At 43.3% G+C, this 17,730-nt stretch overlaps 2 protein-coding genes across 3 annotated transcripts in view; one reads left to right on the top strand and one right to left on the bottom strand.

Moving 5' to 3' along the window:
• The window catches only part of Ccdc83 (coiled-coil domain containing 83), a 50,888-nt gene that overhangs the window by 11,582 nt on the left and 21,576 nt on the right, over window positions 1-17,730 (top strand). Inside the window, exons 3-6 of the mRNA XM_060367506.1 lie at window positions 5,114-5,198; window positions 7,696-7,858; window positions 11,339-11,506; window positions 15,351-15,442. Of these exons, the coding sequence (XP_060223489.1) occupies window positions 5,114-5,198; window positions 7,696-7,858; window positions 11,339-11,506; window positions 15,351-15,442 (508 nt within the window). The remainder of the gene's footprint in view (window positions 1-5,113; window positions 5,199-7,695; window positions 7,859-11,338; window positions 11,507-15,350; window positions 15,443-17,730) is intronic.
• Picalm (phosphatidylinositol binding clathrin assembly protein) overlaps window positions 16,595-17,730 on the bottom strand; it is a 130,439-nt gene continuing 129,303 nt past the window's right edge. The window contains exons 21-22 of one of the 2 annotated variants that reach the window (XR_009585621.1): window positions 17,391-17,667; window positions 16,595-16,803 (exon numbers count right to left, since the gene is read on the bottom strand). Coding sequence is in view for 1 of the 2 variants with exons in the window: in XM_060367503.1 (XP_060223486.1) it covers window positions 17,611-17,667 (57 nt within the window). In the remaining variant the exon portion in view is untranslated. Of the gene's footprint in view, window positions 17,668-17,730 lie in introns of both variants that reach the window. The other variant, XM_060367503.1, reaches the window with a different exon arrangement.

The following is a 17,730-nucleotide window of genomic DNA, read 5'->3' as shown; positions in this document are numbered from 1 at the left end:
TGACAATATTCCTCCCTCTGTCTTTTAAGTTCTGAAATTATGGACTTGTACCACAACTCCTGACTTAAAATTATTTTAAACAATGAGAACATTTCATAATATTTCACTTCTAAAAGGTAGAGATGACTTATTTCAACAAATAGCCTCTTGAGAACTTGTAAATGTCAAATTTTGGCCCCGGGTAGGTGTCCTGTCTCACTTGTAGAGAATTTGTGAAGAAGTATTAGTAAATTTCCAAATAAGAATGAAATAATTCATGTTTTCATTCAACAAATATTTGCACATTTGTCACATACAAGACAAGTGTTGGGCCCAGAATACAGCAGTAAACAGAAACACATGGCCCCTGCTGTGGTGAAACATGGGAGACAGCCAAGCAGAAGAGGAGGAAAGGACTTGACCTAGTCAGAGAGTTTGGAGACGATAGGGTGAGGAAGGCATGTGAGTCAGACTCTGGAAGAAGGCTATTATGGAAAGACACCACGCTGTGAAAAAGCACATCATAGTTGAGAAAGTGACAGACATCAGAATGAAGGACAGAGGACAGACGTGGGTGGCGTAGGAACCAGAGCAAGCGGAGCACTGGGACTAGGGGAAGGAAACCATCTAGTGGAAGCCTGGAAGGTTGGAGGCGGGACCCTGTGATGCTATTGACCATGTCTGTAATAAGAAAATTTTCTTTTCAACAGTCAGGGAAAGTCCCTCCCCTCCTATAGAAACTCTCACTTGTGTTCACATCTCGTTAGAAGTCAGGGAGAAAGACACTCAGAATTCTAGTAAAGAGAGCCACGGGGAAAGCGGTTACTTGAGGTCTCCATAAGTGCTGGCCAGGCACCATCCTCATGCGTAAAAGCGTGACTGGAACCCTTCCCTCATAAGCATGTAGACAAGCCAGGCTCTGCGAACACAGCCTGGTCTCTTACTGCTCCAGGGTTTGTGATGACATTCAGTTACAGCCGTCTTTTCTTGGGGCTGACCGAGACCAGTCCTTTTTCCTCTTTCACAGAGACTTACAAGGAGGCAAGCGCTCCAAGTTTCTCAAGAGCTGGTGACTGACATGATTATTCCCACGCCTGTGTTTGCTGTCGTTTGTTAAAAATGAACTTGATAACCCCCTGGACTACAACAGCCAAAGGCTTGCTGGCCCGTGCTCTGCTGGAGACCATTCACTTACTCTGGGTGTCCCCTGTAACAGAACTTTTGTCACATGGCTTGTAGCCACATACCTTCTCTCATCAGCTAAGGAAGGATTGTCCTGGCAACATTTTTTATTCCTCATTCTGTCCCATGCTGTAATAAAGCAGTAAGCACACAGTAGATTCCTGGTTTCTGAGCAGCTGAATTAAAAAAAAAAATTATCCAAGGAAAATGAGACTATTGAGGTTTTCTGGTTGTGTGTACAGAAAGGAGTCTTAATACCTATGTTAAACCTATGTAGCCATCGTCTCTCAGTAACGATTCCTATTTTCTCCTTTATACCTAGCTTTCCTACGTTGAGTACAGATTAGCTAGAAAAATGGGTGTGTATACAGTTATAAATTTAAGAAACAGAAAATACAAATAAAAATACTGAAAGCAAAGATTGTTTGGATGGGTAGTTTATGGGTTTGTCTTTATATGGAGCAGGTAGTTTAAACACTGAGAGCTGAGATGGAGGGAAACACCAGAAGGTGATTTCTGCTTGGTTCTCCCTCCACAAACCTGGAACACTGGGTTTTCTAGGTCTGTTTCTGCGGTGCCCAGTACGGCTGGTACATAGTGTAAACTCGGGGTTTATTTTTCAAGTAATAATCACTGCTGAGTCCTATCTGAGTGTAAATTCACACTCGCGGAGTTAAAGCTAAGATACTGCTTTAGTTAGTGATGTAGGAAATAAAAATCTAAAGCATTCAACCAAGTGCTGGGATGCCCACCATGACTCAAGTGCTTTCTCGCCTACTGGTGGGTGCTTACTCCCAGCAGCTGCTACTGTGGCCCTACTGTGTGACAGGGCAGTTCCACACAAACAGGGACTCTGGTGCAAGAAAACAAGGCCACGAGCCTCCCTGAAACACCACTGTTTGAAGAGCCGATACTAGAGATGCCGTAAAGGGATTGCTTCTAGGGATTTTTTGTTTTCTCCTTCACACTTTTTCCTTGGCTTTCTACAATGAAATTAGCGGGATAGAGGTTTGGGTATGATTGTGGGTTTTTTTAAAAATATATATATATATATAAAAGTATAGAATAGTTTGAAATTCAAGTTTACCTTCTGAGTCATTAGATTAATTAGCTGATGTATTTACTTAGTTCCAAACTGTCTATTTCTACACACTAATTTTTAAATACATCTTGGATAAAATATACAATAAAGATACTTGCATTTTTATGAAGTTATCTTTTTAGGGCTGGAAAGATGGCTCTGGGGTTAAGAATACTTGATGTTCTTCCAGAGAACCTAGGTTCAATTCACAGGGCCCATATGGTGGCTCCCAACCATTTGTAACTCCAGCTCCAGGGGATCTGACCTCCCCTCTGGCCTCCCCAGGCACCAGGTTCACATGCCTGCAGGCAAAACATCCGTACACACAAAACACCCGTACACATAATATAAATGTAAATAATTTTGTAAAGTTTGTCATTGTCCTCAAATATCCACTGCTATTTCCTGGAGGAGAGAATCTGTATATCAGTGACATTTTAAAAGTATGAAGGAAAGCAGTGAGCGAGCACATAATACCACTTTGCTTTGTAATAGCGCTGGACCTTTAAGATGGCTGCAAGAGCCAGGCATGGTGATGCTCAGCACTCTGGAGGCAGAGGCAGCCTACAACCAAAACTACACAAAGAAGCCCTAGCTTGAAAAAAATAATGGCTGACTGTAATATGTATAGGTGTATTATCCCACCTACTTTAGCCCTCTGCATGACACAGAAGATACTAAGGCATTCGTGGGGGACAGATAAGAGGAGGAAGTATTAGGAAACAATGAAGACAAGTCCACATAACAGCCAAGAGTGGGGAGTTGTGAAGTTAAACTTCACTGCTTTCCAGGTAAATCTACCTCTTCAGGAAACCCAGATGTCCAAAGTTAAACCTGCAATTGCCGTTACTTCCACAAGGGGGCGACAGAAGCCAGAACTGTTCTGAATTCTCACTGTTGATGGTAGTAGGTCATGCTGAACATGGCTCCCTGCAGTATGAGCATGAGGCCAAACCCTCGGCCATTTGCTCCTAAGTGCTCACAGGTTAGAGGTTTTATACATCTTTTTCAGATGTATAAAAATACAAGATGAACAATTAAATTGGAATTTCAGGTGAACAGAGAACATTTTTAGCGTATGTATATCTTCGGCAGGACCTGGGTTGGGGTGGATGTGGGCTCTGGTTTGCTCTCTGAGTGTTCAGTCATCAGGAAAGATTCTTGGCTGTGGCCAGGGAGTCACTCTTTCTAAGTCCACCAAGTCCTCAGTCTGAACAATCGGAGACAACATGCTTGAGCTGTGTCAAGCCCAGTATTACAGAAATTATGCGAGTAGCCTACACAGTTCAAATAACTTACGGTATTTTCATTTTATTCATAGAAATGGGGGCTTGAGGTCTGGAGGGATAGCTCAGTGGCAGAACACTTGTGTAATATGAATGAGGCCCTGGGTTCAGGTGCTGCTAACAACACACACACACACACACACACACACACACACACACACACACACACAGAGTCTTAGGTTCAAACTGTCAGTCTTGGATCAAGCATGTCCATCAGGCATCTTGCCACTCCTAATCTTTTTATAGAAAAATAAGCCAAGGCCTAAAGCAGTTACGGGTACGATGCAGTCAGTGGAAATGCAGGACTGAACCAGCGGTCTTGATGTTCAAATGGACTTCTGTTTGAGTAGGGCCAGGGTGTGATTTGCTAACTTTATTCCACATTTTCTCATCTTAAGGGAGGAAGGAGCCTTATATTTTTTTCTCTCCTGCCTACTCAAGCTCATAAATATAATGAGGTTTTAGGGAGAGTGTTAATAGTATCAGATCCAACAAGAGTTTATGAGCCCTCTGAGTGCGTCCTTGTGAATGACTTCTTATTTTATGCCACATGTAACACAAAGCACTGGGTGAGGCTTTCTTTATCTAACAGATTGAAATTTTAGGTCCTAAGCTTCGATTTGCCTGCAACCCAGGAGGCAAGAAATCGTAAAAAGCAAGATTTAAAACTGCATACACTATTTCTATAACATACTTTGAGCTCAGGCTCAGAGTTCCAAGATTTACTCCCCTTCAGAAACATGGAATGCATAAGCACTTCAAAACAGCTCTCAATTACCCTGCACCTGAGCCTTCCTTTTTCTGTTTTTCCCCTGAACAGGTGGTCAACAAATACTCATTATGTGTTAAGGAAATGTCTTCGTGACAGGGAGGAGAACACGCGCCAAAGAGCCCGAACTGGTGGGCACGGTCAGGTTGCCTTAGCAACCCGGATACACTCGCTCTCAGACTGTCTTGGTGTTCGTTTGGGTTTTGGTCTGAATGCTTTTAGAATTCTGGTGCATCTCTGGCTGAGACTATCTAAAAGCATGTTTTCTCTGTGCTCTCTCCTAGGTTTGCTTTAAGATGGATTATAGAGAATTAAAACATAAATCACACATATAATATAAACGTAATTTTCTAAGCCTGAAACACTCAGTATTATTTTAATGAGTTATATCTAGCTATATATAATGAATAATTATATCTATAATGAATGGCGTATAGAGAATTAAAACATAAATTGCATCTGTGAAATAAAAACGGGAATTTTTTTACAGTTTTAAATATTCTCCCAGTATATTTTAATGAATTAAATAGGTCAAAACCACTAGCTCTTCTTCGTTCCCAGCACTTGGGAGCCAGGAGCATGAGCTCTTTGAGTTCAAGGCCAACCTGGTCTAGACAGAGTTCCAGGCCACTCAGGGCTACAGAGTGAGAGCCCATCTCAAAAACAAACAAATAAAAGCCCCGCAAAATTTCATAGAGGAGATGTTTATCCCGATACCAACTTTTGGAGGTATTCGATAATTTCGTCTAAAATTCGCATGTAGCCTCCTTCGTCTTCCCTGAGGTAACTAACCCGCCCGTCTTCGTTTCTCCTCAGGCGCGACTTAAAGGAGAATGCAGTGGAGCGGGCCATGGTTCAGATCAGGAAGCTGAGGGAAAAGAACCAGAAGTTCCAAGAAAGGGTGAGCAAGAGGTGGGCGTTGGCGGGCGCGGAGCATGCTGAGCGCGTGCGCCCTGACAGTGGTGCTGGAATGCACCCGAGGGAGGAGCAGGACTTACAAACTGATCGGGCTTCTTCACACTCGTGGGGCGGGTACTGAGAGTCGGCGGAAGTCAGTTGAGTCGTGTTCCTTAGACCAGGAGGATGGCTATCCTAAAAACCCTGGCTGCCTTCTGACTTCCTGTTTAACCAAACTGTGAAATGCTGCTTGTCCCTTTTCCATCTCTGAATCTTTGTTTCAGCTTTTCCAGGAGTGTGCATGCATACGTGCAGACGGAGCAGTATAGCCTCAGTCTTTAGTTGTCTTAACTTTGTGAAAGTCAGCTCGAGGGCCACCAGCTCGGTACGTAGCGAGCTACCTGCTACCAAGCTTGGCAACCTGAGTTTGATCTGCAGAGCCCACACGGTGAAAGGAGAGACACCTCTCTCCAACGGTCCTCTGATCTCCACATGTGGAGGTCTGTGGTATGCGTTCTTGCACAGACATACACCTAGGGCAATTAAGATGTTTAAAAATAATTTTGACCATCAAGGCGATGCTGGCTGTGCCCATCACAACGGAAATAATATTTGTGAACAGTAAATGCTAATGAACCCAAGTTCTGCCCTGAGGCTTCACATCCATAAAGAAAGAATAAGAAAGTCTTCCTTCACTGATTTCCTCTTTGTACTATGGAAACTTCCAGAGTTATTTGGCCTTTTGGTTTATTTCCTCCACCTCCATCAAACCCTAAAAGGATCTCACTAGGCAATCCAGCCTGGACTTAGAATTATGCCTCTCTGGCCCCAGCCTCTTGGATGCTGGGTTACATGTATGCGCCACACCTGGCTTAACTTTTATTTTTAAATGCTGGATCTTTACATTTTAATGACCTCTGGAGTCAGAGTGCTGAGTTTGCATCCTGACTGTTCAGTTTTCTAGTGACAGCTTTCTGGCATCGGCCTCGGTTTTCCTCTTGTAAAATGGGAGCTCCTGTCCATCCCCTGCTGATTTGTAGGACTTGACAAGCTTCTGGTGATATGCCTATGACTCTCAGCTTGTGACCATGATCAGTACTTGTAATAAGGATGAAAAACAGGCATAGGTAGACAGTCAGGAGGACAAGAAGCCTTATCACACTTCCACACAGTGTGATCCGAAGCATGAAAGGAGGAGCTGCCTTCAAAGGGGCTGCCACATAGGGGCCACTGGCCAGGACTCACACGCCTAGACCAGGCGTGGCTAAGGTAGAGGCACAGCAGGTCAGGACCGACACAGCGTTTCCCTGCCTTCTCCTCCCCCGTGCCGGGATTACGGGGGTTCACTGCCACACCTTTGCTCTTTGTTTTGGTGCCTCATATTCCTTTTACTTTTCTTCTTCCATTGTTGTCTTTTGTACTACACATTTTCTTATGTATGCCTTTAACTATTACTTCTTTTATTACATTTTAGTTATTTTCTTAGTGATTTTCTTGAGGGTTCTAATTAACATTTTAATTTATAGTAATCTAACTAAGATTAACTTAATAATTAAAACTTAACTAATAACTTAATTGAGATACCAACACAGTCTCAATAACATGCAAAAATGTTGCTCTATGCCCTTCCTCCTCATTTTATAAACTGTGACTGTTTGGTAATGAAATTTGGTAATGAATGTATTTATTGATGTACATAGTTGTTTTTCAATAAAATAATTACAAAAAATCTAGTACATAAGGTTTAAATGTACCTACACAGTTGCTTGTATTGCTGCTCTTTTTTTCTCATTAATTCAAGTCATTCTTTGGGGCCACTGACTTCATTGTGAAAGATTCACATTGGTAAGTACTGAAGGGCAGGTTGCTGTGTGATTCATTCTCTCCATTTTGATTCCTTAACACACACAGTAAGACAACAATGGCAAGAATAAACCTGAGAGGCTTGGATCAGATACCCACAAAGATAACTTAATTTTTATTTCAAGTATAAAGTTTGGAATGGTGGGTAACCATCATCTGAACAGAGGATTATGAATCATGTCATTTGCGATGAAAGCAAAGAATAATGGTGGTTCCACAAAAAGCAGGAGTTTTTTTTCTGTTTTGTTAATAGGTATCATTCTAGTGCCCAGCACACGGGAGCCTCACGTATAGCTGATGACTAAGTTAAGGAGACTAGACTAAAGCAGGGTTGGTGGGAGGGTCAAAACATTAGCTCTGAGATTTGGTAAAACGTTCATAAAGCCTATGGGAGGGCGATGAGCTTGTAAATTGGTAACACATGCTTTAAAAATAGAACATTGTACTGCTGGCTATTGCAATGATATAGCTCCCGCTGACTCTTACATGTTCTGTAAGCTCCTAGAGGTAGGACGGTATGCCGCATTTCACTGAGCGCCTCTTTCTCACTCCACAAGCCTCACTGTGTGCCTGTGTTCTGGAAAAACAATGTGAATAGCTGAGCAGATGTTTGTAACCACTGTTGGTTCCTGCGGCAGAACAAACGCTTGAAGGAGGAACAGAAGTGGCACATAAAGAACCTCCTGAAAGAACTGACCGAGGAGCAGGCAGAAAGAATACCAGCCGTGACGAGAGAGGATGTGGAAGAGGCAATGAAGGAGAAGTGGAAGTTTGAAAGAGACCACGAGGCCAACTTGAGAAGTGAGTGAGGAACTTAGGAAACTGTAACAAATACTGTATTGTTTGTGAGTTAATGCCTTTGTCTTCCAATGTGTTCAAAATGTTGTGACTGTGTTTCAGATTAGATCATGTCTACCACAGCCACAGTCTACACAGGTAGAAAAGCAGGAGCGGGAGTCAGTGACGGAAGCAGAGGCACAGGAGCCAAGTGAGGAGGAGGAGGAGGAATAGGGCCATGAACCTCCACTGCCCCTCAGCCCTGATGATGTCCTGTTAAACACTCTGAACTCTTCCGGGGGCAGTGTTCTTTTTTGTAAGGTTCTGTTGTGGCAGGGCTCCATTGACCTTTGCTTTAGATTTGGGCATGATAAAGTAAATAAAATCATGAACGCCCCTCCCCCAATCTAATGGATCTAACCCCCTTGTTGGATTGGAGAAAGAGAGGTTAGAATTGGGAAAGGGGAATTGGGAAAACGATTATAGGGACAGCTTACTCTTACCACAGGAAACACGCGAGCCTCCCGGTAACTCAGGCTTGTGCAGTTGTGGTGTGTGCGTCTTTTATTTATGTTCCTTCATCCTACAGTTCTTCCTAACATTTCCAAAGACACCTTGTTTTACAAGGTCCCTTGGGTTGGGAATGACATCACAAAGGAGGCCCAAGTGCTCTGGCTAAATTACTTTTTGGCTGTGGCTCCTGTTGAGGTGCCCCTGTTAGCAGGCTGGGCCTGAACACAGGGATGCCGAGCTATCTTAGGGTTTCTGTTGCTGTGACAGAACACGATGACCAAAAGCAGCTTGGGGAGGAAAATGTTTATCCTAGCTTATACCTCTTAGCTCACAGTCTATATCCGAAGGAACTCAGAGCAGAAGCCATGGAGAAGCACTTTTCACTGACTTTCCCCTCGTGGCTTACACCTCCTGCCTTCTCATACCACTCAGGACCGATGGGGACATCAGCCACAGTGGGCTGGGCCCTTCCACATCAACTGACAATCGAGAAAAAGCACCAAGGCTTTCCCGCAGGTCAATCTGGTGGGAGCATCTCCTCAACTGATGCTTCCAACATGACTCTAGGCTGTGTCAAGTTGACACAAAAAAACAGGCGTGATACATACTGAACAGGCACCGAGTCGGATGACCTAATGGAGGGTAGGGCAGGACTTGTGAAACTTCCAAAGAAGAAGAAATTCCACAGAGACTGAGGAAGAGAGGGAAAGTGAGACAGCAGCTGCACAGGGAAGAGCTGCTAAGATGGTTACCTGCAGTCAGGCAGTCCCTTGCAACTAGTTTTGGGTCAGAATAGACTCTAGCTTGGGGTGGGGGCGGGAGGGGGGCTTCTTAGAACTGGAGTCTCTCAGGTCCTGCCCAAGCTGAATCTTTTTTATAAGCTCCAGGGGATTTCTGGTGCATGGAAAGATCTGAAATGCACTGCCAGAGACTTGGCCTCCCAGCTTTTAGCTAGAACACATCCAAGTGGATAAAAACCCAACTGGAGCTGAGTATCTTTCATAGTAGCAAACCACAGAGAGGGCAAAACACTGCCTGACTGTATCCAGGACTTCTTGTCTATCAGCTCTCAGATTCTCCTTTAAACTCTGTATATGTATGTATTTATTATTAGAAAGAAAGTCAAAGCCAGCAAGTATGTCTCTTTCTCTCTCTTTCCCCTCTCTCTCTCTCTCTCTCTTTCTCTCTCTCTCTAAAGCTTCAATGACATCTATCAATCCTCCCCTCAAGGGCTCAAACATAGCAGTCTGCCAAATGAGAGGACAGTTGCCCATCTGGTGTTCATAACTGTTTGACGACATTCACAAGCCTCATTTAGGGGACTGTGTGGTCGTATATCTTTGGGTGGCTAGGCAAACCATGCGGAGGGGCCTTAGACCTCTGGGTTGAAGGCTATTCCTTCAGTAAAAATTTTCCAAGCCAACCAGCTAATTTCAGCGTCTAAGAAGGCTGGATTTACAGGGATGATTAGTATAGTGTCGCCTTCAAGGGACTTTCAAACCAGGTAGTGTGAGGGCTGAACCAGGCTATTGTGAGCATCACTGTGCACAGCTCTGAGCCCTGCTTTATGTTTAAAGACCTTCAGCAATATTATTCTTGGGCTTATGAACTGAATAAAACATCATGCTCAGCAACCGCACCAGGGCAGGTCAAAAATTACACGTTTGAAATAGCTTGATATTTGTGCACATTTAATCAGAGAACTCACCTTTCACTGGCAGTCTCACAATGTGGGAGAATGAGAGACGTGCTTCCGACTGTCAGACTGCTATCATTTCCCAAAGAAAAGTCAAAAGCTGAAAATTTGACGGCTGAATCAAACAATTGGCTAATAAAAATGATTGTCAACGTTAAGCATGGCAGCATATCCGTAATCCCAGCACTTATAAGGGGGAACAGGGAGAATCAGAAGTTCAAGGTCATCCTCTGCAAAGGACTTGAAAAGGAACATAGGTTGAAATCATGTTTGCTCAGAGGTTTAATGACTGGAAAAAAGCCACTCTACGTAAGAAATTGTAGCAGGGTGGAGAGCTGGCTCGGCAGTTAAGAGCACTACCTGTTTTTACAGAGGACTCAGATTTAGTTCCCAGCACCCACATGGTGGCTCACAACCATCCATAATTCCAGTCCCAGAGGATCTGATGCCGTTTCTGTCTTCCTCTGCTATCAGGTATACATGGTGAAGTGGTCTGAATAGGTGTGGCCCCCATGGATTCATGTCTGAGTGCTTGGCCATAGGGAGTGGCGTTATTAGGAGGTGTGGCCTTACTGGAGTAGGTGTGGCCTTGTTGGAGGAAGTGTGGTGGTGGGCTTTGGGGTCTTCTCTGCTTAAGCTCCGCCCAGCGTAGAATTCCAGTCTTCTCCTGGCTGCCTGTGGAAGATAGTCCCCTTCTGCTGCCCATGGATCAGGATGTGGAACTCTTGGCTCCTCCAACACCATGTCTGCCTGCACACGGCCATGCTTCCCACCAGGATGCTAATGGGCTAAATAAACCCCTGAAACCGTGAGCCAGTCACAATTAAATGTTTACCTTTGTAAGAGCTGCCTTATTGGTTACCGTGTCTCTTCACAGCAGTAAAACCCTAACTATGACACATCCCGTGCACATACATGCAGGCAAAACACCCATACACATAAAATTAAAATAAATTCGTTTTTACAAAGATTTCATTAGATAGAGAAAATTGGGCAGATAGGGACCCTTATGAAACAATGATAGATTTAAGTTTGTGGGTTCCTAGATATATAATTTTTCGAGTATATAATCTGAACCCATGTATCAACTTTAGGGTTGAAAGTTTAATTGTACTTAAGATTTATGAGGGCTATCTTATAATTTTTACAGTTTAACTTTCCCAGAATTGCACATATAGTATGTATGTGTTAGTTGCATTTTAGCACCAGACCTTAACTTTGCGAAAACAAGACTGTGCTATGGAATGGTTCCAAGGATGTCGGAAGTGACATGTGCCTTGTTTTTCTTCCTACAGCAATGCGCACACAAATAAATAACACTGAGAAGCAATTTCTTGAAAAACTCAGTGAAAAGGAATACTGGGAAGAATACAAGAATGTAGGGAGTGTGCAGCATGCTGAACTCATTGTTTCCTTACAAAACGACATCGACAAAGTTAAAGAAAACGCAGAGAAAATGTCAGGTCAGTTGCAACAGTTAGTTCAAATTCAATAAAATGAAAAGCCAGGGCACCCTTCAAATTATTTCTTATCAAAACAGGACAATCAGCTGTGAGCACACAGAAACCAGAGTCTGTCTTGAGGTGGGGGCCGGGGGGGGGAATTGAGGACCAAGGGCCAATGGAAAATTTGTTATCAGTTGGAATAGACAGTGTGTTCCCTGCCTCAAAGGACTACAGATGCAGTACCTCAGCAAACGGGGGAGGCAGTCTCCTGAGGAACCTATACAGACACTCCCATGACAGGAGAGTCAGCCTTGAGTCCTCATGAGATCAGGGATTGGACACGAGACACGATCAGCCAAGCAAGTAAGAGACACAGCACAGACTCCCCCAGGCACTGGGTGAGAGAACCGAAGCAGAGCCAAAAACAACAAGAAGGGAAAACGCTGCCCACGAGTGTTAGCCTGTGCGGTTTGGGGTTAGCTTCTCTGAAGTGAGCACCTTAGACTGGACACCTAAACAGCCAAGGATCTTGAAGCACAAACTCACCATCTCCCAAGTGCCTACTTGTAGTGGCTTAGACTTCTCCAAGATGTCTACCTCCACTTTCCTGGTTGCCTTCAACACACAAATGCTTAGTAAGTGTCAGAGCTACAGAAAGTACTGACTGAATCACCAAGGGCGGCCATGAGATTTTCACAATAGCCTGGGTGCTGTGCACTCTACTGTGGTTTTTAAGAAAAACCAGCCCATAGCATGCCACATGGGATTTAGAAAGTAAAACGTTAATGTCGCTTTTTCAGTATTAACACAGCGGTGGAGCTAGATGAGAATGTAATGTTACCCACTTTGGGTAATTTACAGCAAAGGATTAACATGTTAGCCAGTTCCAGGTTTTAGGATCTTTTTCTGATGCTAAGAATGAAAAAGTGATTACAGCTAAAGTTCCGACCCACAGAAGCTTTTAGGTGATTGTGTTATACAAATAATTAATTAATTGATTGATTATACAAATAATTAGCATTAACTTTTCGGGGCAGGGCCTGAATCAAAGAAAGAAATTCCATCAGCAGGACTGGAAGGGTTGAAGAGTCACGATACTCCTGATGAAGTGAGGAAAGGACAGGCTGTGGATGGGCATCAGCTGTCTAGAGTGCCACAGGCCTCTGTTCCTCCCTTTCCAGACGTCAAGCTAGACGAGTTCCCCGGAGCTGCTTAACTCTCTCCCGTATGCCTAACGCAATCCAATCCTATTTAACTCTGTCAGACACTGTTTGCTGACCCTGTCCTCTCTTACTGTTTCCTTTCCCCTCTCTACCTGACAAACTCTTATTGGCGGCCACAACCCAGGTGCCAAAGCCCCTGACAACTGCTCACCAATGGCTGGCAGTTTGCCACATTCAGTGTTCTCCAAAATGTTTTGGTTTTGTTGTTGTTGTTGTTTTTCAAAATATATTGTGCTCAGGGAAACAGTAATGACTAAGGTCCTTTTACTTTCCACTGTCTCCACCTAGCAGGGGAAAGTGCTGTACAGAGGCCAGGTGCAGATGAGGGCGGAGTGGCCTGCTCAGTGCCCTGGTCCCCTAGCATCCTTCCTTTGGCTATTGTAGGACTAGACTCACCATTTCTGTCCCATCAGACCAAGATTCCAGAGTTCTGCCTTAGCTGCCGTGGTCTGTTAAGAAAATCTCCCTGATTTCGCAGGGTCCCACCCCGAGACAAAGAACTTCAGGCAACAATTGCTGCTGGGAGAGAATTAGCAAATCCCAGGGTGAACCCCCTTAATTGGTTGCTCAATGCAGAGTGGTCACCCTTGAAACCATATATACACCACCAAGAAAATGTACTCAGCAGGTTCTCTTTATATATATTTGGATGTGTGTGTATGTATAAAACAAATTCAATCAAGGAAAAAGAGGCTCTCAATTTATGAATCAGGGTTTGAGAGGCTTTGAGGAGGATAAATGGAGAGGGCTTGAGGAAGAAAAAGAAAGGAGGAAGTGGTGTAATTCTATTACAATTTAAAACATTAAAAAAATAAAATAAAAATACCTGAGGGTAAAAAGATCATGTAGGATTCAAAAACTTAAATTTGTTATATTTTGCTGGAAAACTATTTTTTTCCAGAGATAAATATTTCACGTGGAATAACAACTGAAAAAAAAAAAAAAAAGAAAAGCACATTTTCCCCTTGAAACAGAGCCCTGAATGGCAGTTAGGGTCCACAGCAGTCTTAGTGTGGTATTTCTGGTTAGTGAGAGAATAAGGTAAATGAGGCCCTGTGAACCTGTTGAAATATCCAGCAGACATGATTTTCAGTATAACATAATCATCTTGCATACGGCATAACAAAAGACAACGGATGGGGATATATGTCTGGTCTGATTGAAAACCAACTTTGGCTATTGTCACATTAAACTTTTGAAGAAGTACAGGTCCCTCATTGCCGACTATATGACCCTGGATAGACTCTGCTTGAAGATTTCCTTTTATCTGAAATAGAGGGGTTGACTTTATCACACACATCACCACTTGAAATTTTCTTACTTGAAGTCTGGCTTCCCCCAGAGAAGCACGTGCTAAAGGGCAGACATCTTTGTCTGGTCTAATCAGCAGCATTCCCAGTGTCTTCAACAGCATGTTGAAAAAGAACTGTTCAGCGGAGGGGAGCAAGCCTGCCACCCTTACTCAGTTTGGTTTCTCTTCTGAAGACACCTATGCCATTGTGCTCCATTTCCTTTCCAAGGAGCATTGGTTATATGAGCCCTAGGAACCTTTTACAGCTCAAACTCTTTATCTTTGCTCTATCACTAATGATATTTATAGGCATAAAAAATGTAAAAAGAGGATTGGAGAAATGGCCAAGTGGGTAAAGGTAATTGCCACACAATCCTGGGACCTGATTTTGATACCTAGAACTCGCTTAAAACCCCGATGCTGAAGAAAAAAGAAAAACAAAAAAGGAATGCTGAGCTGGTGCCTGTAATCCCAGCCCTCTAGGAGGCAGAGGCAGGTGGATGTCCATGAGCTCGAGGCTAGCTTGGTCTACAAATGGAGTCCAGGACAGCCAAGGCTACACAGAGAAACCCTGTCTAAAAAAAAAAAAAAAAACAAAAACAAAAACCAAAAAACAACAACCTGATAATGTAGCATACATTTGTAACCCTAGCGCTCTTACTGGGAGAGGGGAGGCTGAGACAGGAGGATTGCCTCCTATACATAGTGGTAGACGCAAAAGACTTGCTTCAAAAACAAAATGACAGTATATCAGTTCCCCAAGAGTTACCCTCTGAGATCCACACATATGCTGTGACATGTGTACCTATCCACAGACAAATCTTTTTTTTTTTTTTTAAGAAAGAAAACTGAGAGGATGGGGAACCCTGGACGTAATCTCTGTCCCCCTGCCTTGTCAGGTGCTCAGAGCAGGCTCAGGTCTGCTGCCCCCAGGAGCCTCTCCCTCCCTTCATTGTGTCTTCCTTGCACAGGGAACCCCATACCAGGAACACTGGCGATCTAGTTAGGAGGAGTCCAATGTCCACAGTGATGCTGTGAAATCCTAGCCTGGGTGAGACAAAGGAGAGAGGCTATGCAAGTATTATTCCAGATTCTCCTCTGGAGAGAGAAGCCTTTGAAACATTTTCGAAGACCTTAAACTACTTCAGACTAAGATGTTAGCAAATTATTGGAGCGTTTCTTCTGGTTAGAGGAACTAGATGTTTCAGAAAAATATGTTCTTGAGAATTCTAGGGCGGAGTGAGAAGTATGTAGAAAAGAGGGAGAGGGTCATGAAAAGTCACATTTATAAACATCACAGTTTTACCTCAGAACAGCCCGCACTAAAGCTTGTGATTTCTTCTTAAAGAACAGTATAAAATCACTCTGGAAGATACTAGAAAGAAAATAATCAGAGAAACATTGCACCAACTAGACCAAAAGAAGGAATGGGCCACACAGGTACGTGTCAATTCTCTTAAAGCAAAATTCTCCCCTGTTCTTTCATGGAGTTTATCACGCCTACAAGCCCAGTATTCTGAAAGCTGAGGCAGGAGGATCATGATAGCCAGAGCCTGTCTCAGGAAGAAAACAGAGAGGGTAGAGTGTAGGTGAGTATAGGGCACTTGCCTAGCAGGTGGTATAAATATAACAACACTATCAAACCAAACAGGAGGCCTTACTTTCTGCAGCCAGGCAGTTTACTGCGCAGGCCCGGCGCTTACAAGCCAGGACTGGATTCGTCACTTCACTTTCCTTCCCTTCTGCTTTCTAACGTATAGAACAGAGACCATTATATTGCCCTTGAAGATACAGTGCAAAAATTAAATGAGATTAAGTAATATCTTATTTCATAAGAGGCAAAGTAAATTACTATTCAGTTATTTTAACAGGATCATGTGGCTATAGTGAAATATTAAGAATAAGTGTTTTGAGGAAAATATAATTTGTCGAAAAGATATTTCTTACATATCTACATCTGGGAGAACACTCTACATTTCTGTGTTTAAATGTTGGGCCACAAAGCCAGTTGTGCTAGCCCACACCTTAAATTCCAGCACCTGGGGGGCAGGAGCAAGTGAATTTCTGTGAGTTCGAGCCCAGCCTGGTCTACACATCAAGTTCTAAGACAGCTAGGGCTACAAAGACATATCTCAAAAAAAGAAAAAACTGGGGGGAGGGGCTACAAATCATGTCTCAAGATGAAATTCACAGTCACTCTATTTTCTCATCTCTTTGTCTTACACACAATGTCTAACTCCACACACACACACACACACACACAGGGCTTCCCCTGTATTCTGACTATTTCCTAAATCAGTAAAGGGAATTCCTGTTTAAAGCACACCCAGTCTTTGGAGCCCTAGGCTTCTGATAGTTTTAAGAGACCTGTCAGCAGCTCATCTGCAATGCTCAGGTATCCCCACTGGTTCCATCGATTCTCGGTGTCACTGTATCCTCCTGACAGCCACAGGTGTACAAAGACACAGAGGTTATGGGAACCGTCACTGGTTTGTCTGTTCCTGGGTCACTTGTGTCCAAGTCTTACTAAATGGTGAAATCCATCATGAAGTGATCTGACCATAGTTTAAATAAATGGAAATGTCCATGTGATTTTGTTCGGATGAGATTTTATTGGGGGGGGCGGAAGTGGATAAAGAGATGGCTCAGCTGTTAAAAAGCACTTGTTGCTCTTACAGGAGACCTGGGATGGATTCCAGCACCCACATCGTAGCTCACAACCACTCATAACTCCAATTCCAGGGGATTCTATATGCTCTTCTAACCTCCTTTGATACCAGACATCCATGTAGAGAAAACACCTGTACACATAAAATAAATAATATACAACATTAATGATATTTTATGGTGGTAGAAATGCAAGTTATCAGCTATAGCTGGACTATAAACATTCCTAGGGAATGTATGCCTTCTCTTAATTTAATAAATTTGATCTAAAAAGTTTTTTTTCATTGAAAATCTTCCACTTTAAAAGACTTTAATCAATTTAAGCCTTCAATCTTAAATCAATTTATCTCTGACATACTATTAAACTGTTTCTGTCCATGTTTACAATGTAGAATATTTTTTCTTTTAAGTGTACAAGCTCTTGTGTGTGGGCACAGATGTGTGTACACGGCACGTGGATGCCAGGGGCCAGCCTCTGGTGTTTTTCCTCAGGAGCTGTCTACCAAACTCCCACTGGCCTGGAGCTCACTGAGTGTGTTGGGCCGTGTGGCCAGTGAGCCCCGGGAAGCTTCATTTGTCTCTGTCTCCCCAGCACGGGGATGGCAGCAAGCTACTGTGTCCAACTTTTACCCACTAAGCCATCTCGCACAGATGTCTGGCTTTTTCACATGAGTGCTGTGAAATGAAGTCAGATCCTCATGCCTGCACTGCAAGCACTGACCAATCGGGCTATTTCGCAAGCCTCTGTTTCTTTTGGTTTGGTTGGTTAGGTTTTTGTTTGTTTGGTTTTTGCTGAGTTCTCTCAGTTTCTCTCCTTCTAAGAAGTTTCATCTTGGGTTGGAGAGTTGGCTCAGTGGTTGGGTGTACTTTTGGTTCTTCCAGAGGACCCAGGTTCAATTCCCAGCATCCACAGGACAGCTTGTAGCCACCTGTGACTTCAGTCACAAGTTATTTGATGTCTTCTTTGGACCTCTGAGGGCATCATAAAATAGATAAATCTAAAAAAAAAAAAAAAAAAAAAATCAATTTTTTTAAAAAGGTTTTGTCTTTTAGTAATGAGT

The sequence above is a fragment of the Meriones unguiculatus genome, chromosome 14 (genome assembly GCF_030254825.1).
Source record: "Meriones unguiculatus strain TT.TT164.6M chromosome 14, Bangor_MerUng_6.1, whole genome shotgun sequence".
Classification (NCBI taxonomy): Eukaryota; Metazoa; Chordata; class Mammalia; order Rodentia; family Muridae; genus Meriones; species Meriones unguiculatus.
The sequence above is the reverse complement of the archived record's forward strand: the minus strand, read 5'-3'. Positions and strand labels throughout refer to the sequence as shown.